Below are 27,215 nucleotides of genomic sequence, written 5' to 3' on the forward strand. Positions count from 1 at the left end.
AAATAAGCAATGCTTAATTCAATGATAATATTTGTAGTTCGAGAAATGTGTTTTTCTTTTAGTTATATCGAATTCATTAATACAGACTTAGGGACCTTTATCGTAATGTTCCTGTAAAAATTAAATAATTGTTTTTTTAATTGTTACATCTTAGGATGCTTTATTTTAATAAAAAAAAAAGCAAAATTAAATTTTTTTAATTTTTTTATTATTGAAAACCATAACTTTAGTAAAGGTATTTTTTGTTTAAACAAAATAATCCATTTCCACTAAGATTTAAATAAAAATAATGGATTCAATATATTTCATGCTCATTATTTGATAAATACTGAAAATTTCATTAAAATTGGTTAATTTCCTAATTTTTGATGATTTTTTAAGTAAAGGGAGGGGTCAAAATGTTTATTCATTTTGAGCATCGGCATTCATTTTGCACGTACCTAATTAATAGGTTATCTTCCTTACTTCCTACAATGGATTGTCTCCCCTTGTTTATTGTCATCATGAATTACTTCCATCTTTTAAAATGGGGAAGACAATTTTCTTTGACTGATTACCAAACACTTAATTTTGGTGGAATAAAGATGAAAAGACTAATTCTTTCCTGCTTTTTAAATAGCTTTGCTTGTATCATTATGATATTAAAAAGAATGTTCTTTCACAAATCCGTCATACTTAAACGGACATTATGTTGTAATACTTAAGTTAATCTTTCAACTAAGATACAAACATTTTGTAATTTTATTTCAATGCATATTTTCTTCATTATGTCTCCACTGCAGCTGGTTTTTCATCATCATCATCATATCCGATCGGTTTTACTATCTACGTATGACAAATCAGCACAACAACTGCTCCTGCTGATTTTCTATTCGTGTGATATTGAGGCATGGCAGATTAAGGCACAACAAACAGCTCCTGTTTTTTGTGTTCTTTTTAGTTAGCTAAAAGTTTTTGTAAAAAAAAAAAATAAATAAATAAAATAAACCAATTTCTTTTTCTAACTACTGGAGAATATTTAAAAAAAAAAAAATATATATATATATATATATATATACTTTTTTAAAATCGTAAATATATTTTTTATTTTTAATAGTAAATGTTTATAAAAAAAAAAAAAGACACTGAAAAGTAAATATATCAACAAATCAATTAATGTCCCTAAATCTACAAGCATCAGTCAAATGAAAAAAAAAATTTTTGACAAAGGATTATAGCAAAAAAAACAAAAAAAAAAAAAAAAAAAAAATCCATCTAAATAAAAATCGTTTACTTTTTGTTCTTGACATAAAAATCTCAGGTTGTTTGAATGATTTGCCTATATATCACATGAATAGAAAATCAACAGGAGCAGTTAATTTGTCGTACATAATTAGTATAACTCTATATTTACTTTAATACCTTTTTTTTTAAGCTGGGGATGGAGCAACCTACCGGATGCCAAACATTCACCTGCTAACTCAGATATTCTAACCAAGAAATCTTTTTAAGATTCTGACCGTCCCTTTAAGTGCAATTGTTTGAATCTCTCTTGCACTCGGTTAACTGGGTATATTTGCCAGGAAGTTTTTGTAAATTCGTTTACATGAATAATAACTGGAATGATAGAGATCTTCTTTCGATCCCAGTTTCTTTACATGTCGTACATAAAATCTTGAAATTTCGTTATCTTTTCCCTCTCAACTCTGTTGTTTTTTTTTTAATTTTGTTTTTTTTTTTATTACATTTTCACCCCAAACAAGGCACATTGCCACTTTGGTGTAGGGGGCTACTATCAGGGGCAGCAACTACTGGGGCACTATGTTGGGATTTGGGCAGCAAGATGTCGGTTCACGTTACACTTGAACTTCTGCATGTCAGTACAGTTAGGGAAGCAGGGACCTGGAATAGAATTCCAGAGTCTAGCGGTTCTGGGGAAGAAACTACTGGAGTAGAAAGATCTTTTTACATCTAGGGATCTCTACTGTGTGGGGGTGGGATTTAGCTGCCTGTCGGCTTTGTCGAGGGTGTCTACGTCGTGGGGGCACAAGTGTCTGCAGTTCGTCAGAGCATTCACCATTAAAATACTTGTAGAACAGGCAGAGGGATGCAACGTTTCGTCGATGGGACAGAGGCTGAAGCTTAGATGCCAGTTCAGGGCTTATCAGATTGGCGACTCTTTTTTGAACCTTGTCTAGGAGCGAGAGACTAGCAGCAGATGCACCAGCCCAAATGTGACAATACTCCATACATGGGCGAATGGTGGCCTTATAGAGGTACAGGATACTTTCAGGTGTCAGTAATTTTCTAGCACGGTAGAGAGAGCCTACCTTTTTTGCAGCGGCCCTGGCAATGTTTTCAATATAATTGTTCCAACTCATGTTTCCTGTGAACGTTAGGCCAAGCAGTTTGAAAGATGTACTCTCAGATAGGGAGCCACTGGCCATTGCTATTGGTGGCAGAGAAGGTTTCTTGTAATTATTGAAGGAAACCAGTTTAGTCTTGGTAGCATTGAATGTGACCATCCACATATGTCCCTGTTGTGGAGACGCCCACTAATTAGCATACGTGGGTGAAAAGATATAGATAAAGGTATCAAGTCAGCAAGACCGGGGAGCTGTGTTCGTACGCTGGATAGGCAAGACGCATATGCCGGTTGCTCCATGAAAGACTTTAACACGCCCTCTGCCGGACAATCTTCCAACGGCAGTACAACTGCACCTTTGTAAATATGTATTATCTTTTCGTCTTAATATATTTGTTTTAGCTTTACTTTCTGCGTTCGTGTTGTTATTGATACGGACACAACAGTCCCCATTCCACTACAGATTGGAGGTCATAACTCAGCATCATTGTTGACACAAAATTCTACTAAGTTTGCTTTTTCTCATTGTCCCATATCACTACAACAAATGTCTTAATGAAGCTTGCTTTCCGGGCTGTTGGAAAACTGCTTCTGTTGTACCAGTATTCAAGAATTCTGGCGAAAGGACAGACCCATCAAATTATCGCCCCATTAGCCTCCTCCCACTTTTTGCCAAAATATTTGAGACCATAATTAACCATGCTCTAGTCCATCATCTTACAGATGCTAAACTACTGACTGACAAACAATATGGATTTAGACAAGCCCGTTCCACAGCAGACATCCTCACTGTGATCTCTGAACGTATATACCATTCACTGGACAAAGCGGGGGAAGGCAGAGCGGTAGCTCTAGATATATCTAAGGCTTTTGACAGGGTATGGCATGAGGGTCTCCTCAGTAAAATCAGATCATACGGTATCACTGGTAGAATACTTAACATAATTAAATCCTTCTTAGATAAGAGAAAAATCCAGGTAGTCCTCGACGGTCGCACATCTAAACAATATGATATAAATGCGGGAGTGCCCCAGGGTTCTATCCTTGGACCTCTATTGTTCCTGATATTCATAAATGACCTCCCCGACAACATTGCCTCTGAGATGGGTATATATGCTGATGACACTACACTCTATGGCAGACACGACAGGAAGACGAATGAACACATTTCTAAAGAAATGGCAGAAACACTAGAGGAAGATCTCCAATCTGTAGTGGAATGGGGACAAAAGTGGTTGGTCGCGTTCAATGCTGCCAAGACTAAACTAGTTTCATTCAATAATTACAAGAAACCCTCTCTACCACCCATAGCAATGGCCAACGACTCTTTATCTGAGAGTACATCTTTCAAACTCCTTGGCCTAACGTTCACAGGAAACATGAGTTGGAACAATTACATTGAAGGCATTGCCAGGGCCGCTGCAAGAAAGGTAGGCTCTCTCTACCGTGCTAGAAAACTACTAACACCCGAAAGTATCCTGTACCTCTATAAGGCCACCATTCGCCCATGTATGGAGTATTGCTGCCACATCTGGGCTGGTGCATCTGCTACTAGTCTCTCGCTCCTTGACAAGGTTCAAAAGAGAGTCGCAAACCTGATAGACCCTGAACTGGCATCTAAGCTTCAGCCTCTGTCCCATCGACGAAATGTTGCATCCCTCTGCCTTTTCTACAAGTATTTTAGTGGTGAATGCTCTGACGAACTGCAATCACTTGTGCCCCCACGACGCGAGCACCCTCGACAAACCCTGCTTCCTCAACAGTACTGACGTGCAGAAGTTCAAGTGTAACGTGAACCGACACCTTGCTGCCCAAATCCCTACATAGTACCCCAGTAGTTGTTGCCCCTGATAGTAGCCCCCTACACCAAAGTGGCAATTTGCCTTGTTTGGGGTGAAAATGTAATAAAAAAAAAAAAAAAAAAAACTATGTCAGGTTTTATGGCTGCCATTAATGGAAAGGTTTTTTATAAAATTGACTTCCAAAGTAATCTATCTCTAGCCAGGTCTTTATTTATCCTTCCTTCTCTCAAGCCCATTCATATCACTTCCTCCCATGTTTTTCATGGCCTTACTCTGTAAATTGAATATGTTGAAAAATGGCCATGTCGTCTTTTTAATTCTTATATTGCTGTGATGCTATCAGTGCCGCCCCACCCCCCACTCAAAAAAAAAAAGTGTTCCGAATCTAAAAAATAAGAGGGAAAACTATAATAAAAAGAGAGGAAATGAGTTAATCAGCAAAACAAATGAGTTTGAGTTTAGTAGAATGACGATGGAGTGGAAGTTGTTCACCAACACACACAAAAGAAAGCTGAAACAGGGTTGTTAATCTAGGTGTGGCAGTGATGGGGAGAAAGGACTGAACAAATAAAGGTCATTATATTTAGAGTTCGTTTATAAACAGTTTTAAGAGTGGCAACAAGTTCTGCAACAGTTTACAGTCTCGAGTTTGCAACAGTGGAACACTTTCCAATTTGAGAGAGTAAAAAGCTGGTCATGGCTTGGAGCAGATCAAGATTCAAGATGAGCTGGTATCGACCAAGGACAAAGGGGGTCTCCACAGACTATGTAGATGTGGACTTGTTTCTCACGATAGTGTTACACATACACCCGAGTTGAACCGATATCTACATATTGTGTTAGTCTTTTGTTTTTCTAGAGTTTGTGTTTTGAGTTGGTTTCTTTTTTTATACTTATGAACCACTGTGCACCCCCTCGACAGCAGCCAATATTTTTTCTATTCAAAAATTATTAAAACGAACTTCTTAATATACTCAATCATGGATATGCGAGCAACTTCATGAAGGTTAACTGATTTGCATATTCCTTTGAAAAATGAGCATTCATTAATTATTCATTTTCAATATGGTCTCTTAGCAGATGATCAGCTTCATTTAACTCTTACGCTTAATTCTTTTTTTGCATAGTTTCTACATTGTGAATAATTGCATAGAATTTCGGATGAAAACAGTCTGGCACAAAAACATGTTTATATATATATATATATATATATATATATATATATATATAAATTTAAAGGAGATTACAACAATAGTCTAAAGAGCAGAGTGTATTTTAATGTAATAGTAAAATTACTAATTTAATTAAAATACAGGAAAAGAAAAAGTGCTCGTTGTAATTTATCAATCACATTACTGAATATATATATATATATATATATATAAGTTATTTTATCTGTGTGTGTGTATGTGTGAAACATCTCTACCAAACATCTCTGAATATTTGGTCTAGAGATTTGAAACTTGATATATAAGGAATTTGGACATTTGGAACAATCTCAGTTTTGATTTTAGCCTGTAAAAATAGTTGCTAAGAAAAACAGTTGCAGGAGGAAGTCAAAGAAAACCGTTACTCTTATGCATATGCGAAAAAACATTCATAGTTTGAAGTCGCTTAATTTTTAATATTTCTTGTTCCTCTGTCAATAGCTCAAATAGCGCTAGGTTGGAATGTGAAACGTTTTGGTTTCTGTTCTAACTGATGGGAGCCCAAGTCATTTTCTTTTTTTTAATATAACTTTTGAAATATTGGGTACAATATAATAATCGAGAATTAGCTCTATAATAATAAATACACCTCATCTCAAAAATACAGACAATTACTACTTGATAATTTTGTCTAATTTTTGATGAGAATACTTATTTCTGCATGATACATATGTATATCAAAACTTCTACTTGAAATGAAATTTTCACTTACTATTTAGGAACCAAAATAAATCTTTGAAGAAACAAGCAAAAAATGTATTTACCATTTTTCCAGACTTTTTTGCAAAGTCTTGCGCACATCTCCTTGTTTTTTCTGTGGGATGGATTTGAAACTCTGGAAAGATAATTCATATATTTCTGACAAATGTGCCAATTATGTTAAGAGATGCGTGGTAATTATGTTTCTTCAATTATACTTCACCAATTATTTATACCGATCCTTTAATTTATGAAGCTCAATGTAATTACAGAGCATATAACAAGTAAATGATAAACGTCTATATTCCAAATTTCAAAATGTTGACCATCTTACTGTTTATTCCTTTAAATAAGTTAGCATGCACAATTCTTGGCAGCACCTGTTTCGTAGCGCAAAAATCATTCATTTAATTATTATATCAATCAATGAAGTTATTTCGCCCTTAAATCATCAGAACAAAAAGCACTTATACATTTAAAAAATAAATAAATAAGTGCATATGAGCATGATTACAAAATCTAAAAATTGAGAGAGAAATTGCAATAAACTTTTTTTTTATATTACACCATCTTTTCTTCTATTTAGTCAAGTTGAAGGTATGTGTGCTATTACAATTGCGTAGCACATTGGAATGATATGGCGTCAGGCTAAACCAGTTCTTTTCATCTACCTGATAATTGGTATATGATTTTGACATCGGGGCTTAAATCATTTACTCTGAATTTTTTTAAATTTCTGAATTTTTTTAAATGAGGACTTATTTTTCATATTCATGGGATTACTGTTGGTTATTTTTGTTTTACGGAATATTAACCCTTTTCAGGTTATTTAATGCCGAATCCAAAGATTTTGAAAAATTTTGTAATAGAATGTATTTGTTGTTTTCAAGTCGATTTCTATTTAACCCATAGTTGGGACCCTAACAGGTACTACCACTTCCAGGTCAGAGTGGACCTGGGAGCAATGGCAATTAAAGGGTGGCTCTACACTCCCCAAAGCCGGCAAGCTGGGGCCTCACCACTGGATATAGTTTAAGGTCATATCTAGGACCTCATGGGATTACTATTCTCATCTTGAGTGACATTTTTTCATTTGTCCGCAAGGACCCATAGCACAGTGGTTAGAGTACTTGGAAAAATCAATTGTAAAAAGTGATATTTTCCTGAAGGTTAAAGGTTCAATTCTCAGTGTGGGCGACCGAAAAATACAATTGCGAATTACTTCGGACCTCTATTCAATCATGGCTGATGGAACAAGAGCATGCTATTCCCGTAAAATAAATAAAGGGTTCCGTTCAAAACTGTCCAAATTCCAGAGTTTGAGAGAAACATTCCAGAGTTCGACAAGATACACCTGAAGAAGGTCGGAAGTTAAATCGATCGAAACGTTGTGAAAATGACGTTCTGAATTTTTTTCTCCTTGAAGAAAGTTGTTTTATATTTGATTATCTACATAAACCTGGAAAAGGAAGTGTCACATATACCAACCTGGACAGCTATCGTAACAGAAGGTAAACCTTGTCCGAAGAGGCAAGAAAGGCAGTGGAGTCCATAGTCGTCAATACCACCCGTGGGGGAAATTAAGGCTAGGACAGAATCAGCCACTTTGACAGCATCAAGCAGGGCATACTGGTTACCATATTCAGGGATCACAAACGAGAGGCGCTGTTTCAAACGTGGAATACTGCAAAGAGAGAAATAGCAGGTTTAGAAAGTTTCAAAAAGGTCTATATATATATGTTTTTAATTATTACACTCTCAAGTGCATTAACTTAATTCATTACAAATCGTATCAATAGACAGGATAAAAATTATCAGTCCATATCAGATGATTACAGTTAAAATATTCAATTTAATATTGATTTATTTTAACTTGAATCATTTGACGATATGGACGGAGATTTTTTTTATCCTGTCTATTGAAACAATTTGTAATGAATTAAGTTAATACACTTGATTTGGTTGGTTGGTTGTTTTTGTTTTACGGCATATTAACCCTTTTCGGGTTATTTAATGCCGAATCCGGTGATTTTGAAGAAAATCTTTTTAATAGAATATATTTGTTTTTTGCAAGTCAGTTTCTATTTAACCCATAGTTGGTACCCTAACAGGTACTACCACTCCGGGTCAGAGTGGACCTGGGAGCAATGGCAATTAAAGGGTGGCTCCACACTCCCCAGAGCCCACAAGCTGGGGCCTCACCATCGGATATAGTTTAAGGTCATATCCAGGACCCCCATTGAGGGACTTTTACCCTCTGCAGGGGGGGGGGGCAGTCGGTGTATTCTAATGCCCCACCGACAGGGCCTTAATACACTTGAGGTTGTAATAATAAAAAACATATATATATATAATAAGGTGATGTAGTTTTATTGAAACATTGCATGCTATATGTATATAGAAGAGTCATAGAAACCTATTATAGACAAGAAGTGGAAATATGCCGGTGTTGAGAAGGAAGATAAAAACAAAGTAGGTTTTTCTTAAAACAGAGAGATGGTATTTATTTATTTTCCACAATGAGAAATGTGACACCAGTGTCTGAAAGTGCGGTTTGCAAAGTCTGCGTCTCCGAGGAGGGGGCACTGACCAGCAAAAAGTGCCTGGGCAGCCCCGTTAGCATTCCTCGATAGGGGCATTTTAGACAATTAGCAATAAATGAATCCCTTCTCAAAGAGAGAAAGCAAAGCCTGGAAGGGTGGACCTCTTAGAATTGCACAAAACCAGCATCATACAACAATCAACAGGGAAAAGACCATTTCAGAAATAGCCCAGATTCTGTTGCAGAGAGAACAAGTCGTCAAGAGAGATATATCTCTACTATTGCATAAAAGGAACTGTTTGTGTGTGTGAGTTTGTTCCCTATGAACTCTAAAACAGTTGGGCCAACTTTTTTAAATGTACTTTATGACTTTATGTATCTGTCAGTGTTCTTATAAAGGTTTCATATTTGAATGCATTGAATGACAATCGATAATCGAAAAAATTCAATGAAAAAAAGGAACAGGCGAATTTGACCAAAGTTAACACCTTATACAACCTAACATCATAAGTGCATTTGAAAAGTTTTATTACCACATAAGCAGAAAGACCCAGCATATAAAATCAATAACAGGTTCTTTGATATGACAGGGGCGTGTTCAAAATGAATGCTTGTTTAGAGCACAATTGAAACAAGATACTTGACTTTTGCATTTTAAGCTTTAATTCAAGTCATTATATATAAAAATAATTTTATAAAATCAACAGTAGGATCTCTACAGTGCAATGTAAACTACAATGTATTGTGGATGAAGTCATTGTGGGGAGGCATATGAAGCTTCCTCCCAGTACACAGTGATGGATCCCCAACTAGATCAGGCAATCATTCGATTTTATTGAAAAACGGGTAATTTCACTGATTTTAACAACAATAAAAATAATGGAGTGTGAAAAATTCATTAATCATTCAATCACAGGCAAGGTTGAGTCACCTTGCTAATCTATATATCTATAAAAGTGAACGTGTCTCTGTGTGTGTCTGTGTGCATTTTCCTACGCAATAACTATCAATTTTAAGTCTACAGACTCAAACTTTGATATACAGGGTACTGAGATTTGGGAGAATCTTTGTGATCAGTTTTCGGCCAAAAATCCGGCTGTTAAAGGGTCAAAGTTCAACGATTTGACCTTTGAGAACTCTACCAAACTCCTCCGACAATTTGGGGTCTAATCACTTGAAATTTTAGATATAGGTTCCTTGGACATGGATCTAACTTAATAACTTGATTTGAGCCCAAAACAATAAATTTTAAGGAGTCATAATACGGGTCAAAGTTAAAAAAATTGACTGCTTTTTTTTTTGCTCAACATACACCTCCAAACACCCAGGCAACGTCGGGCTGAAATGCTAGTACAGATATAAAAGGTGATGTAATTTGCTTGAAGCACTGAGTGTTATATATAATATAGAAGAGTCATAGCAAGTTATCACAAAGCAAGAAGTGGAAATATATGCAATGTTGAAAGAAGACAAAAACAAAATGAATATTAAAACATCCAATTACAAAAATATTTAAAATTTTACAGAGGTATCTAAAAAAAAAAGAAAAAAATATGCACGTGTTTGCACTAGGAATACACAGACAACTGCCCTTTACATGAAACAATGGTCTTTTATTTTTTACATCAGTCTTGAACTATGATGGGGTCTGCAATAATGAATTTTGGCATTACTTCATTTGGGTGAATGCCAATTTAACAGACCATCTATCCAACTCACCATCTGACAATACAGCGGGTTGGTTGGTTGTTTTACGGCATATTAACCCTTTTCGGGTTATTTAATGCCGAATCCAAAGATTTTGAACAAAAATTTTTTTAATAGAATATATTTGTTGTTTTCACGTCGGTTTCTATTTAACCCATAGTTGGGACCCTAACAGGTACTACCACTCCGGGTCAGAGTGGACCTGGGAGCAATGGTAATTAAAGGGTGGCTCCACACTCCCCAAAGCCCACAAGCTGGGGCCTCACCACTGGATATAGTTTAAGGTCATATCCAGGACCCCCACTGAGGAACTTTTACCCTCTGCAGGGGGGCAGTTGGCGTATTCTAATGCCCCACCTACAGGGCCGACAATACAGTGGGAGAAGGGGGTAAAGTCTAATTCAGACCTTACTTCTCCATATTATATTAAATATTCTCAAAGTCCTTGCTCTACCATTATTTTCATGGCAAGCTTTAAGCTTCATTCAATAGTCTCCCTGCCACCAAATTTTATCAAAAAGCACTCAAGTTTTAACTACTACCAACAATTTCCCCTACTCTCTATCAATGCCTAAATCTAAACGCAATTCTCATGAACAAAGCTTTTTTCTTAGAACTGCCTGCATGTGGAACTGTTCCACTGGCCTGCTTTCCAGCTGACTACAACATGACTGTCTTCACGTCCAATATGAATAAGTTCTTGCTATCCAACTCCCTTAAATCATCAAATTCAGCCCGATTCTTACCAAAAACCATCACGAAACTGTTGTCTCACTGACCACCTTACACTTATTAGCCCTTATCTTCAAGTGGCTTCCCGAGTTTGAGAAGTGGTAATTCCTTTGTAAAAAAAAAAAAAAAAGTTATACCATGGAAACATTCATAACTCAAAACTTATATGGTCTTATTAAAACAGCATCACATTCAAAAATGAAATTTGGAAATTCTATCAAAATTTCGACCATGGTTAAAGTCATCGTAAATTTTTACCTGATGGTACGATCACAGACTCAGTCCAGGCAAATGCCAGTTTTAGAGAGATCATTGTGCAGAGCGTCTGCTCATCTCATTATCGGCCTTCTTGCTTGCTTCATAGCGACTCCTAATTCAAAAGCACATATCCAAATCATCCAAACCGCGATTCTCTTATTTTGCTCTTGATAGGAGCAATGTTGTCCCAATTGAAAACTGTTTTCATCCCCCCAACCCTATCCAAAATGTCTCCCAAAAATTGGTAAACATTGCAAATTCTTTTTATTGTTTTTATTTTTTTTTTTAGCAAATATTTAAACCCCACCCCCAAAGGAAAAAAAAAATCAAACAAAACTTGTGTTCAATGATTGTTTACATACATATCAACACATTTGGCACAATGGTAAGAATGTCCACTAATGAACTGGCAAACCAAGGCTCAATCCTCAGTCGAGTCATACCAAAGATGAAAAAAAAATTGTATTCGATACCTTCTTACTAAACACTCAGAATTATGTAGTAAGGTTCAAGCATAGGTGTAGTAATCCAGAAAAAGGAGTGGTGCCCTCCCCTACATCTTTGTGTAGTAGCAATAAAAAGGGACCCTTCGAGTTACTCTCAGCTATGGTCGACTACTTTACGTTTTTTTTTATTCAAGTAGCAGTGATTGCAGGGGGAGATAACTTGTGCTTTATTTAGTTTACAATTTAATTAGAATCAAGATGCTGGAATTTTCATCAAATTATATTGATATTTAACTGACCCATTTTGCATAATGGTAACAGTGTTCGCTAATGGACCAGGAGATCGGAGTTCAATCCTCAATAGAGTCATACCAAAAACTTTTAAAAACTGTAGTCAATGCTCTCCTTAACACTCAGCATTATAATCAAGGGCAAGTGGAGTAATCCTGGAAATTAAGTAGTGCCCTTCCGTACATCTCAGAGTAGCAACTCATGACAAGGGAACCTTTGCGTCACTCTCAGTCATAGTCAACCATTCAGTTTTTATATTGAGTTATAGAAAAATAAAATTTGAAATTCCTACCATAAAGTGACCAGGGTGAGGAGTTAGGGAGAGGGAGGTATAATTGTCCTCAATTATAAAATCAAAATGAAGCAAGGGAGACAATCCCGATTCTTTTTATAGTTTGTTTATTGAAAGTAGTTCCATTTTGACTATAATTCTTTGGTTGTTTGAAGGTACATTAAAAAATAATAAACAAACATAAAAGATAAAACTATTGTTAAGTGTACTTTTCATTGGATGGTGATAAATCAAAGACTGTTGGGTATTCAGGACTGAAACTTGAACAATGCAATAAGTAAACTTACCTTAAATGTGTAACACCTTGATCGTTTTCCTTAACAAGTGAACTTTCATCACATGTTTTCAACAACTCTAAAACCTTCCCGGTATCGATTTGATGATGTAAAGGTAAGATTACCTGAAAAGAAAACGTGCATTAAATCATTTGTTAGAATCATCATCATCGTATTAAGTTAAACATCTATTTTACATGACTTTTAGAAACTGGCTTTCAAACTAATCTATCTCTGGTAGGGTCTTTGTTTATTATTCTTTCTCCCAAATCCATTCCTTCCATGTTTTACTCAAATGCATCCTGTCAACTGAACCTGCTACTTCAACTGTTCTACATCTACAAACCAAAGAATTCTCATCCATTCTTTCAACATGGCCATACTATTAAAGTCTTCTGTTCAACACATATCACATTACAGAGTCCAGATTTAATCTTTGTCCAAGGTCGTCAAATCAGTCTTTAAGACTCACATTACACACCCATCATATCATTCTCTTGTTTCGATCAAAAAAAAAATCAAGGGTCTCTTTATAAGACTAACACTTTATCTCTATATTAGCCTGGGTGCCTGGCATTGCCCGGGTGTTTGGAGGTGTATGTTGAGTAAAAAAAAGAAAAAAAAAACATGATAGTAGGCAGGCAGGCTCGAACCCGTACCACGAAGGAGGAAAAGAATGTAAAAAAAAACAAAAAAAACATGACGTCCTTGCTGTTGCGCCCATCGCCAAACTGGAAGTGACGTAGGTTTAAATTAAGGCTAGACAATAGAAAAGATGGGATGACTTTCGAAAATACCAGTGAAAAAAGCGACCCCCCCCCTCCTTGTAGAAAAGTGCCCAGTTGAGGGTGAAGAAAATGTTTTTGGCCAATTTTTCGAGGTTTGTCATCCGAAGGGTCGAGCTTCAAAATGATACTGATCTTGTGAAAATCCGTCGCTTCTGTCGAAAGTTTTAGGCAGACATGCAGGCTGACATACATACATACATACATTTAAACAGACAGGTGAGATTTATATTATAGATGAAATACAGATATGATATTCTTGTGTTCCATTAAATTCTCCTAATGTTGACTTAAAGAATTGAAGAACATTAATTCTCCTCTAACAAACTGACCAGTTAACTGTGTTATAGTATCTTCATTGTGATCTCTTGCTCCTACAGAATTCCAGAACAAGAATTCATCTAGTCTGGTGGAATATCCATCTTAGCGCTGTTACTGTAGGCAGCATCCATAATATAAAGGGCCAAAATCTGTTTAAATGTATGTATGTATGTTTGTATGTCTGCCTAAAACTTTCGACAGACAACGGATTTTCACAAGATCGGTATTGTTTTGAAGCTCGACCCTTCGGACAACAAATACTGAAAAATTGGCCAAAAACATTAATTCCTTTACCCTCAACTTTCTGCAGGGAGGGTCGATTTTCCTGCTGACATTTTTTGCAAGTCATTCAACCCTCACATTCACGTCACTTAAAAGGTGTTATTTCAACCACCTGTGATGTCACAACCACGGTAGGCACATCGGTAAAACAGTCTGGGTTTTTTTTTTCACTACTTTTTCCTCTGACGCGTTACAGGTTCGAGCCTGCTTACTTCTATTTTTTTTTTTTATTTGTTTTTTTTTTGCTCAACACACACCTCCAAACACTCGGGCAACGCCGGGCACCCAAGCTAGTCACTTATAAAAAGGTACACAATTCCTTGAGTGTGCCAAGTTTCAATCCAGTTCGTTCCACAGAAACACTTTCACTTAAGGATGTTGGCAACCTTCATGTGGTCCCTTCCATAAGTACCTGATGTCTTTCTAGAAAGGATTGCCAACAATTATCATCTGATTCAAACGAAATAAATAATTCATCATCATATTCAGTTAAACATTTGTTTTACATGCTAATATATGTTGGATGCTTTTTAGAAAATGATTTCCAAACTAACTTATCATTTCCCAAGGTGGTAATGGTGAAAAAAAGGAGAGCCTAACTTTCAAAAACACCGAAAGTTGGCACTCGCATCTCTAAATTCCGGTATGGAAACACAGAATCGATACAATTTCCAAATAAATTATGTTTATTTTTTTCACCCCATTATATTAAAAAATATATAAAAATATGTAAACTTTTTATCAATTTTTTTTTTTTGTTCTTATTCGCATATCTTTATATATATATATATAACATTAACTTAATTAAACATAGTTAAAACTGTAAAAAATGACACATGCTAATTTTTTTTTTCATGTTTCTGTAAAAAAAATATATTTTTAAAATATCTAAATAGTTTCACAAAATATATAACATTAACTTAAGTAAACATAGTAATTTGAAAAGATATACAATTAACAAATTTTAAAAATTGATAAAAAAGTTTACATATTTTTATATATTTTTATTAGAAGGGCATGAAAAAAATAAACATAAAATATAATTGAAAATTGCATCGATTCCGTGCTCCCATACTTCAATTGAGAGATGTGGGTGCCAACTTCCGGTGTGTTTGAAAGTTACCATTACCTCCACAGTAAATTTGGATCTTTTTAAAATCCTTAAAGTGGTTTAACACCATAAAATTAATACTAAGGGCAAGTGATGTGTTATTTAACTTTGGTAGGCAACCAACTACAGATAGTGTCGTGACAAAAAACACTGGTCCCCATCAATTCACTGGCTACAACCCCTCTCTATCTTTGCCTGAATCCAAATGCAGATTTCATGAACAAAGCTTCTTTCCTAGAACTGCTCACCCGTGGAACTGTTCCGCTGGCCTGCTTTCCAGCTGACTACAATATGGTAGCATTCAAATCTAATGTAAAAATGTGTCATAAATTCATTAGAGAATAGTTAGGATAGTAGTATCAGTTGGCAGGAAAAGGCCAAGGAAAATATGGGAGAAAGTAACATGGATGGACTAGAAAGAAAGATGAATAAAGACCTAGCCAGAGATAGATTAATTTGGAAGACAATCATTATTCTAACCTTATGTGGAAAATACAGTTTTCAACATTATTTTTACATCCACATATTGCTACAACCACACATTAGGAAAATTGACCATATAAAAGCATTAGATAACTTTTTAAAAAGCTTACAACAATATGAGGAGGAGTGTCGGCACTTCCACGATTTCGTTTCTTTGCGATGACTTCATCCCTTTTAGTTTTGCGTATATTAAGTGCCTGCAAAAGAGAGAGAAAATAAGTTTATCAAAAATATTTTGATTCTCTGATTTACATTATCTATAAATGGAAAAATATAGGTAACTTAATTGTTTTTTAATTCTATATCATGGCTCTTCAATGTGGCTAAAGATAGCAAGTGTTTCAAGCTGAGATTCAAAATCCAACTGCTTGGACATTGGTCAGAATTCCAAAGTTGTTGTTGGGATTGGTTATAGTCAAAATTGTCTGCTCTTTTTGACACCCGGTTTTTGCTCCACAGGCAGAATGACAATAACAAGCAAGATATGGTCCCTTCTGATTAATGATTATCTTCCTCTGAGAAACATGACGGCCCCTCCTTGACCCATGTTAAAAATGGCTTTCTTGTCTGTTGGACTATGTTTAATTATCCAGCCAAAGGGACAGCAAAAAAAAAAAAAAAGCTCCAGAACTAAGATGGTGGCACAAATAAAAGAGAAGTTTCACTATGAATTCATTCATTCTGCAGACTTATCCTCATCTTCATAATTGCTGTTTCACCACGTTTCAATTAACTCATACTCAGGCCTTCTTCAGGTGGTTATCTGTAACAGGATAGGCATGCCGAGTCATGTAAGTGTATCCCCAATAATTATTGTCTTCCATAGTTGTTATTGTTGTCATCTCACCATGTTCTTGGCCAAGATGTAGGATTGAAACCGATATCTTTAGACAATGCTCACATGGAACCATAGAGACTCAACGCTTCTATCCACTGTGCAGTGGATAGAGGCGTTGAATCTCCACGGTTCCAGGTGAAATAACTATGAAGATGAGGATAACAGTCCGCAAAAAGAATACACAGATTACAAAGTCTCATATCAAAGGATTAAAAAAATAAAAATAAAATAATATACAAGTCTCACAATACAGTATTAATCCGTTCTGGGATTGGGTTTGTAAGGTGAAATCGCCATATGGCAGGGCCTAAGCAAAATTTTATACAGTGTATATTAAAAATTAGTAACAAAATACAGTACAGTATATAATACACATGTATATAATCAAATGACATTATAGATAACACCATAACATGGGGAAAATACTGTAACCAGGGACTGGAAAAACATTGTATTCTACATCGTAACCTGAAAAAAACATATCTAATGGCAAAGTAAAACTAATAGAAATTCCATAAAATTATTTTTGATGATAAAATTAAAAAAAAAAAATAATCTCCCACCTGTTTTCTTCGTTCAGTTCTTTTGATTTCTTGTCTGTTTCTTCTTGAAAGTGATTTAACACAAAAACGACCTTAAGGAAATATAAAAAGAAATTGCATATATAAAAATGTTATATTTTAAAATGTTAAAAAAAAAAAAAAAAATGTTAAAATATATATTATTCCACGTATGCTTCTAAAATAGTCATTTCAAGGTTATATGAGGGTTTATGAAGCATAAAAACCATGTTCTTATTTTCTTATATTTAATATTTTATTTTTGATATTTCAAGCAGTTCTCTGCCCTTGATCACAAAATGTAGCAAAATAACAATGAAAGGCGTGGGAAAAGCTGGAATTGTTTTTTTGGCTGCATTCATTCCTTGCAAAAATTTTCAAAATAGTATACATGAATTTTTTAATCGTTTGTGAAAGAAGAATGTTGTACTTTTGTAATTTTTAAATTTGTAATGCATTAGCATTTGTTCCAACCGGCATCTATATATATAAAAGGCAAAATGTGGGTTAGTGTGTATGTGTGCATTTTTTGTGTATGCCCGGCAAAGTCTTTTTTTGGAGCGAATTCTTGGGGGGGGGGGGGATACTATGTCTTAGATCTTTTTATACACTCCTTAGATTATAATTACGATTTACAAAACGATGTCGTAAATATGTTTCATTTCAGTGACTTTTATGTTACAAAATTCGCGCTGTGAATTCATTGACCTAGAAAACCATACGTTGACATTCAACAACCTGTGTTTTTAATCGTTTATTTTGAGCTGTTCTCAAGCCCCTGCTTTCGTAGCATCATGCTATGTCATCAGACTATTAACCTCAAGGCTTCGGGTTCGAGCTTACCTCCTTCCCAAAACTTTTTTTTTTCTTTTCACCTGGGCAACGCCGGGCACCCTCGCATTGTTTTTTTTTTTAATATAATATTTAAACAGGGTTATTACTTCGCTTATTCTTTTGTTTCCATTTCGTTTTGATCTACACCCCTCCCAACATACACCCCTCCCAACACCTGGGCAACACCAGGAACCCCTGCTAGTCTTCTATATATATAAAAGGCAAAACAGGTGTGAGTATTTTTGTATGTCCAAGAAAGGCTTTTTTCGCCGGGCTTCTCACATCTGTTACGTTTATCGAGAACTTTCCTCATACTCCCTAGATTATAATATTTCAGATTCGAAAACGGACATTGTCTATCTTTACTTTAAACAAGTTTTTAAAAAATCCCTGGTTTCCAGTGTTTGTTTGTTTTTCTCGAAGTAAAGCCACACCTTCCTGGCCTTGAAGGTGATTAGCTTTGATCAATGTAAGGGAAACCCTGCATATCAGACAATTGCTATTCATTTGGACACTGCCAGAGCTCCTCCTTTCTGGGGGGAGCTGGTTTTCCCCAACACCGTGGAAGAAACAAATACGGCAGAAAGCTGCAAGCTTAACTGGCCTACAGCCAGACTTAAGTGCGTGATTTCATTTCGCTATCCACTATGGTTGACATCGCTAAATTTCAATGCGCTCGCGTCATGACCTAGTGGTAAACTCACATTTTCTTTCACTTTCTTTTCCGCCTTCGCGTCGCGGGTTCGAGCCTACCTGCCTGCCTACTACCACTTTTTTTTAACACCTACAAACACTCGTGCAACGCTGGGCACCTTCGTAGTCATACATAAGAAATAATGACTTAAAGTCAGAACATGAAAACAAAGGATAGGTAACTATATAATAGCTAACCTTTATAATGGTAGGGAAATTAATGCTGATATATGTAAAGTTAAATGACATTAATACAAGATTATTTATGTTCCAAGTAACAAATTAGAATTGTGTACAATCATTTCAGAGACAATATCAGTTTTATTCATATATTATTTTTTAATAAGTACGGAGAGGAGGGGTGAATGGTAGTAGAGAAGGATTGACAGCAAGTTAACATTCAAATAATAACATCATGATCAATTGGATTATACATCGAATCAATGAGTAACTTATAATTTTTATATTTAAATTGAGGTGGCTGGTTACTTTTAATGCATCTAAAATCAAGCTCCTATCTTTACACCATCAACGCTCTGATCCCCATCTGGCATCAATTGAAATAGATGGCTCTCGTCTAGGGGAAGCTCCTGTTTTGATAAGCTTCTGGGCTTGACCTTTACTCCTGACCTGAAATGGATCACGTACATCAAGTCTGTTGCCAAGGTCACTGGAAAAATTGTAGGAGCCTTCTACCGCTCCAGAAGATATCTCACTGCTGATGCAATTCTCTATCTATATAAAAGCCAAGTACGTCCAAGGATGGAGTACTGCTGCCACATCTGGGCAGAAGCTGCTAAAAACAGCCTGTCCTGCTTTGACATATAGGCTTCATGGCTTAGTGGGGGATGCCCTTTTCTCTTCCCTGCAACCTCTCTCCCACAATAGAGACATTGCAAGCCTGTCTTTGTTTTATCGTTACTTCCATGGCAAGTGCTCAGCTGAGCTCCAATCCCTGGTCCCCCCTCGTCAATCTTTCACGAAAAACACCCATCTTGCTGAAACCACTGTCAAAGATTTTCCCCACTCTTTATCTGTGCCAAAACCAAAACGTAGATTCCATGAACAAAGCTTCTTTCTTAGAAGTGCACGCCTATGGAACTCTGTTCCGTTTGCCTGGTTCCCACTTAACTACAACCTGGATGTCTTCAAGTTCAACATAAACAAATTCCTGATGAACCGCCCCCTTAAGTAAGACACTTTATCAAATCTCCAATACTAATGTACTGTACACGCAATAACCCTTATCCCCAAGTGGCTTCCGGGCCTTGATAAGAGGTGACCACCTTGTAAAAAAAAAAAAAAAAAAAAAATTGAATTATAAACACCAAAAAAATTCTAAAACCTAGAATCATATGTAAATGATCTTGTATTGATTTTGTTTATGTTCTATTTAATATATATATATATATATATATATATATATATATATAAGCCCCCTCTTTGGGTTGAGCACTTTGTAAATATATTTTCACCTGACGCGTATTTAAGCGATTAAGCGAAGCCCACTGTTTGTAAGCAAGCATAGTTTGAGCCCTGTGCGATGGGCAAATGCTAATTTAATAGGCATTTGAGGAGAATTATTTACAGGCACTGATTCTTGGTCTAGTCGTTACAGCTGCCGACTGTCAACACAATGGTTGAAGGTTCGATCCACGGCTGGGAAAAGGTGTATGTCTAGCCGCACTGATGAGTTGTAATAAAACGAAACAGTACTGTATGGGTATGACTATATATTTATTTATTTATAAATATATCTACACAATAACTCTGTCAATTTTAAATCTACAGACTCAAAATTTGATATACAGGGTATTGAGATTTGGGAAAATCTTTGTAATCCGTTTTCGGACAGAAATTTTCGAGCCTGCCCGCCTACTACCAGTTTTTTTTTTTTATGCTCAACACACGCCTTCAAACACCCTGGCACTCATGCTAGTATATATATATATATATATATATATATAAATAAATATATATATACACACTAGCGGGGAAAGCCCGACCTTGCCCAGTTGTAAAATATTTTAATTCATGCAGATTTCGTATTAGCTAATTCTCTAGTGAATATTATATTGTACATAATACATAGTACTGATTTACAGTTTAAAAAAAAAATTACTTGGGTGCCATCAGCTAGAATTGAAATCAAAATATTTAGCATTCCAGTTGCATTCGACACAATTTATGCTATCATGAGATAGACAAGAAAGATTTCAAATTAAAACACTTCAAGCTGTCAATGAATTTGCGCATGCACAAAATTTTAAATATGTCAGCAAGTTGAAATGAACATTTTGCATTGCAACTTGACATATTTTTATACGCATTATCCATCCAAACAAAGATTTTACTTGTTATAAACCATCCTTGATGTATGATTACTATTTCTTGTTAATTTCAGTGTCATGTGACCAGTACTTTAACAGTTTATTGGATAAATATTTATGCAGCCACACACACGTTTTATTTTATATATAAACGCCACCTGTTTGTTCACAATGTGTCATATATGACATCATATATGATGGATATCATTTTGGCCTGGCAATGGTGGGTATATACAGCTAGTATATATTACTAGCATAGCCCATGTCCCAGCGTTGCCCAAGAGAAATATAAAAGAATGATTTAATAATATGAAACATCTATACATCAGATTGGATACAGCAATGAAAATGAATGATTTTGAATTTGTATTCAATGTTATTTAGGACCCCCCCCCCATTAGAAATATATACGCAATCTAGACAAATTAAATTAATTAAGCATTAAATTAAAATAATTAAGCATATTTTACGACCGAGCAAAACCAGGTGCCTCCGCTAGTGTATGTACATTTTTTTTTTTTTTAATTACATTTTCACCCCAAACAAGGCGCATTGCCACTTTGGTGTAGGGGGCTACTATCAGGGGCAACAACTATTGGGGTACTATGTTGGGATTTGGGCAGCAAGATGTCGGTTTACGTTGCACTTGAACTTCTGCATGTCAGTACAGTTAGGGAAGCAAGAACCTGGAATGGAATTCCAGAGTCTAGCAGTTCTGGGGAAGAAACTACTGGAGTAGAAAGATCTTTTACATCTAGGGATCTCTACTGTGTGGGGGTGGGATTTAGCTGCCTGTCGGGTTTGTCGAGGGTGTCTACATCATGGGGGCACAAGTGTCTGCAGTTCGCCAGAGCATTCACAATTAAAATACTTGTAGAACAGGCAGAGGGATGCAACGTTTCGTCGATGGGACAGAGGCTGAAATATGGATGCCAGTTCAGGGCCTATCAGATTGGCAACTCTTTTTTTAACCTTGACTAGGAGCGAGAGACTAGTAGCAGATGCACCAGCCCAAATGTAACAATACTCCATACATGGGTGAATGGTGGCCTTATAGAGGTACAGGATACTTTCAGGTGTCAGTAGTTTTCTAGCACTATAGAGAGAGCCTACCTTTTTCGCAGCAGCCCTGGCAATGTTTTCAATATAATTGTTCCAACTCATGCTTCCTGTGAACGTTAGGCCAAGCAGTTTGAAAGATGTACTCTCAGACAGGGAGTCACTGGCCATTGATATTGGTGGCAGAGAAGGTTTCTTGTAATTATTGAAGGAAACCAGTTTAGTCTTGGCAGCATTGAATGTGACCATCCATTTATGTCCCCATTCCACTACAGATTGGAGATCATCCTCTAGTGTTTTTGCTATTTCTTTAGATATGTGTTCATTTGTTTTCCTGTCATGCCTGTTATAGAGTGTAGTGTCATCAGCATATATACCCATCTCAGAGGCAGTTTTGTCGGGGAGATCATTAATAAATATTAGGAACAATAGAGGTCCAAGGATAGACCCCTGAGGCACTCCCGCATTTATATCACAGTTTAGATGTACGACCGTCGAGGACAACCTGGATTTTTCTCTTATCTAAGAAGGATTTAATTATGTTAAGTATTCTACCAGTGATGTGTGTGTATATATATATATATATATATATATATATATGAGAGAAAGAGAGAGTGAAAATGATAAATGTCTTAAATTAAAACAGTAGATCTATTAACCTGTATACTTTTAAAGTCCTGAAACTTAACTTTTTTTTTTTATTTTATTAAAAAAAAAAAAATAAAGAAATAAAACTAGCCACTTGTTGCTTTGTTGTTTAACTGTGTAGGGGACTTCATGCCTAAAAAGATAGTCAAATAAATATGACTTATCCCAACATTAACCCCAAGTCCGAGTGGCAAATCCACCTATCACATTTAAGGTTAGTGGTGGAACAAGTTAAAAAAAAAATGACTTGTTCTACCACTAACCTTAAATATTAAAAGCTTAAAAAAATAAAATTTTGAAATAAAAAAAAAAATAAAAAATTGGGTTGAACATGTTGAAGGTATGCATGTTGGTAGATAAATTTTACTGTTTTTGGTATAAGTTTTTTTGTTTTCTTGTAGATTTGAGTGATCAGATGCTTATTTGAGATAGCCATTTTGTAGTATTCATCTAGTTGGGCTTGAAGATGAAAAAGAGTCATTAGGTTCCAGTTAAAAAGATAAACATCTCAACAATTTATACTAAATTTTATTCAACAGTTTCATCAACAATGAAACACAAGAAACTATGGTTGGCTTGTATTAGAGAAAAATAATGGAGTCTAGATCTTGTGATCTTGCCTTCTTTCTAAGCCACGATGATAAAGAGGCGAGCCAGAAAACATTGTACAATAGAAAAACAAAGTCTCATTCTAACCTTTGAAATAACTTTATTGCATCATCTTTGTTAACATGTAAATAAAAGAGAAAGGTGTTAGTAAATTAAGACGTCCAGGAGTATGAACAAAGACAAAAGTTCACGTGGTGTTAACTTTTTTTTTTTTAATTCTATATCATGCTAAAGATGGCAAGTGTTCCAAGCTGATTCAAAATCCAACTGCTTAGACATCAGTCAGAATTACAAGTCAAAATTCTTTTTAACTTCCGTTTTTTTTTTTTTACAGGCAGAATGACAGTAACAAGCAAGATATGGTCCCTTCTGATTAATGATTATCTTCCTCAAAGCTCTACAGACAAATTTATCTTTAGTTGACATTTGACAACTAAATATTTTCATTTACTAGCCAAATAGAAAAAGTTACTAGCTAAACCCACATGATTTTTAGAATATGACATCTTCGTTCTGTGATGAGTATGTGCATCATAAAGATTTTTCTGTGTTTTTTTTTAAATAAGTAATTCTAAATATGCACAGAATTTTATGTTGAGAATTGAACGTATAAACATTCAAATTTTTTCAGATGTTTTTTTTTTTCAAATAGCCTTTATTAAAAAAGCGGGGATATGTTGTCCTATTAAACTTTACTGTTTAAATGATTTGACTTTGCTCGTTTTATTTTTAAAAAAGTAAAACTTGAAAAAGTATTTTTCACTCAGTAATGAGGTTTCGAAGATTGTCAGTGAAAACAAAACAAAACACAAACAAAAAACATAACTGCCAAAGAAAAGCATTTTATTATTTTTAGTCGCCACTTGGAAGAAAAAAAATAAATAAATAAATAAAAAAAAAATTAAAAAAAAAAAAAAAAAAAAAAAAAAAATCGCTCGCAAATGCAACTGTTTCACTTGCAATGGAAAGCTCGGTTCCTCTCACATAACATGAAAGTTCCCTCCCTTTTCCCATATTATGACATTAGTAGAAAAGAGAGAGGAGTTTATATGGGTAAGATGAATGCCATGTTTGTAAGGGGATATGTGTGGGTGCTATATGAAGACCATGTGTGTGCAGCTGTAAGCATGATGGATTCTTAAGTTTTCTTGTCAGAGGTGAACACAGAGCAAGAGGCCCAGACTCATTACTGTTGATTCTCGAGAGAAGCTTGTGATGAAGGAAGAGAAAGTAATAATAATAATCTCTAGTTGTATACTTGGTTCGTTTGAGAGACTGCCTCTGATTGGGAAAATCACAAAGGAAGGTAAATGCTTGCACTAATCGGTACTGAGCTTAGAAATTATGCACAGACTCAAAATCGTAAACCACACGCTGTGATTGTAGTTGCTACTACGAACTTTGAATACCTCCATACCTAGATTGAGTGTCATAATTTATAAAAAAAAAAAAAAAAGAAAAGAAAAAGGTGTTTGTAAATGAATATACTGCGACTATAAACCAAGAGAAAAGGTTAGGAAGTCCATGTCATGTTAAATCAATGTCCCATTTGTAGGGAAGAGAGAAGAGTTCATATATAAAGGATAGGATGAATGTCCTGTTTGTCAGATAAGAAAGGGTTCATATATGAGAATATGTTTATGTATGCGTGTGTTATATTAATGTTATATTAATGTAACTAGCGGGGGTACCTGGTGTTGCCCGAGTGTTTATTTCCGGGAGGGGGGGGGGAGTTTTAAAAAATGTTATGGTAGGTAAGTAGGAAGGATCAAACCCGGAGTCATGAGTAAAAGTAGGAAAATAAAGTGTGAAAAAAAAAAAAAAAAAAAAAAAAACATCTGCAACATTAACAGTTCGGCCACCAAGAAAAGTCCATTCCAGTTGTTTAGGAAAAAAAACAAAAAAAAAACGACTACGGTAGGTCGGCGCGAACGTGAAAATATAATGTGAATTGTCCAGCACGCTAACCACTACGCCACAGAGCACTGCAGCTTAGTTTAGTGATTTTAAATAACTTCACATGAAAGAACTACGAAGCCAAACCGGTGTTCTCTTCTCAACTGTTCCTTGTGAACGATCCCCAAACGGTGTTAAGTGATGGCAGGGGGAGGAGGAATTTATAAGAGAGAAAATATTTTACCACTTCCATTGATCTTAACCAATTTTGGCCGTGACTTCTCTGCAGAAAAAGTATAGAAATCTAAGATTATTGAGGAATTTGAGAAATAATAAGCCTATAACACACCTCAGATATTGTTCTGCCGTTTGTGCATATTATATTTGCATGAAATATCTTGATTTTTAATCCTATTAAGGTCAAAATCAGACGGGGAAAAATGAGTTCATTTTATTTATATAGAGATAATGTTGCCGTCATAAATAAAGGAAAGAAAAAAAGAAATCCGGATAAGCATTTTTACTACTGTTACCTCCCGTCATCTCTCGCCTGGTGTATACTTTTCTTCTCCGATCTCATGCCGGCCATAACCAGCTATTTCTCACCTTCAGCTTTACACGTCTATTTTCTTTGACAGCAACTTTTTTTCTCCTGACCACGTGGTACATTTTTCCCCCCCATTTTCTTCTCATGCACACTTCCTAATTTGCATATGCATATTTTTTGGCTAATGCTGCCAATCTCTTTGCAAGCCAGTCATCCTCCGCTGCTGCTAATACTTTCTCACGCACTCATATGCACCATGTTATATTAAATCTACATATGTGCGGTGATTGTCATATTAAATTCTGGAGTCTTTTTGAAACACGACCCAGCAGGGTTTCGGTTGCATCCTAAGAGAAAAGTTTGAAAGTTGAAAAAAATATGAATGCATCAGCTCGCTGCATGGTCTCCAGGCCCAAACGAGAAAGAAACAAACTGTGCTCACTTTATCAACTTCGGTTGTGTACTCAGTTGGCCTTAGAGATGACCTCTGATTGGGCAAGCCAGAAAAGAAAGTTAAATGCTTGTACCAATCAACACGAAGCTTCGAAATTAAGCATAGATTAAAATTCGATATTGGATCATCATTGCTGTTGCATATAATAATGCTGTCACATTTGCACCTGAAACTATTCATATACGAGTACAAAAGCTGGCTTGGACAACAATGCAGAAAGATGCACATGCGCAAAAGTGTTCTAGGTACTTCTGCATTTATCAACCTGTGATTTCCATGAAGTTACTCAGGTGTGCCCAGCAGATGATGCAAAGAACCGGAAATGGTCGACAAGTAGTTTTCTGGATATTAAGACATTTTTTTCTAATGAATTACTTAATGAATTTCAGTGGGGGTTGCAATTCTTAACATTAAGGGGGAGGGGGGTGGTTACAATTTGTGGGGGGGGGGTGTAATAAGGCTCGCCCAGCCATTTCCTGCTATTTCCGTTATCTGCTGGGTACACCCGGATAACTCCATGGAAATCACAGATCGTGTTCTAATAGCCCAATGTATTTACTAAGCGAATTTAACTTTCATCATTTAACTGCTATGCTTTCTTTTTTTTTTTTTTTTTTGTTAACAATTTCTTGATTTTTGACTACCACTTCTTCAAACATTTCGACAAATTTCTGCATGAGAAATGCTTCAAAAACCTAAGCAATATCAAAAACACCTTCAGGGACTTCATCACCTTTAGAACGCAAGATTTTGACATTGCTAGCATGAATACACTTGTTTTGCATTGGCAAAAGTGTGTCGATTCAGATGGTGCTTATTTCGATTGATAAATTTTTGTTTGAGCGAAGATATGTTCATCTGAATTTAAGTTAAAAACCGCAAGAACTTTCTTGTCAACCTGATATTATGCATTTTTACCAATTTCAACTGTTGTAACGTGTTACTAAATTTTACTGAGCTAATATTGGCAACTAATCACTTCTACGAACAATAATTGGGTGATCACTTTACCTTAAACATAAAATAGTCACCGCCCCACCATCTCTATAACAAAACATATTTTAATCTTTCTAATTTCCAATGGTTGTTGACATATAATAGCAAAAAAGAACCTTATTTTTTTCATTCACTGCATAGGAAAATTTATCACTGTTTCTAGAATTTTATCA

General features: G+C 35.5%; 1 protein-coding gene across 1 annotated transcript in view; it reads right to left on the reverse strand.

Moving 5' to 3' along the window:
• The window catches only part of LOC145293770 (pre-rRNA-processing protein TSR1 homolog), an 80,331-nt gene that overhangs the window by 48,053 nt on the left and 5,063 nt on the right, over positions 1 to 27,215 (reverse strand). The window contains exons 2-6 of the mRNA XM_080140281.1: positions 16,980 to 17,050; positions 15,689 to 15,775; positions 12,609 to 12,721; positions 7,542 to 7,737; positions 6,119 to 6,189 (exon numbers count right to left, since the gene is read on the reverse strand). Of these exons, the coding sequence (XP_079996407.1) occupies positions 6,119 to 6,189; positions 7,542 to 7,737; positions 12,609 to 12,721; positions 15,689 to 15,775; positions 16,980 to 17,050 (538 nt within the window). The remainder of the gene's footprint in view (positions 1 to 6,118; positions 6,190 to 7,541; positions 7,738 to 12,608; positions 12,722 to 15,688; positions 15,776 to 16,979; positions 17,051 to 27,215) is intronic.

This window comes from Euprymna scolopes, chromosome 15 (assembly GCF_053919585.1).
Source record: "Euprymna scolopes isolate OS-2025 chromosome 15, ASM5391958v1, whole genome shotgun sequence".
NCBI classification, from domain to species: Eukaryota; Metazoa; Mollusca; class Cephalopoda; order Sepiida; family Sepiolidae; genus Euprymna; species Euprymna scolopes.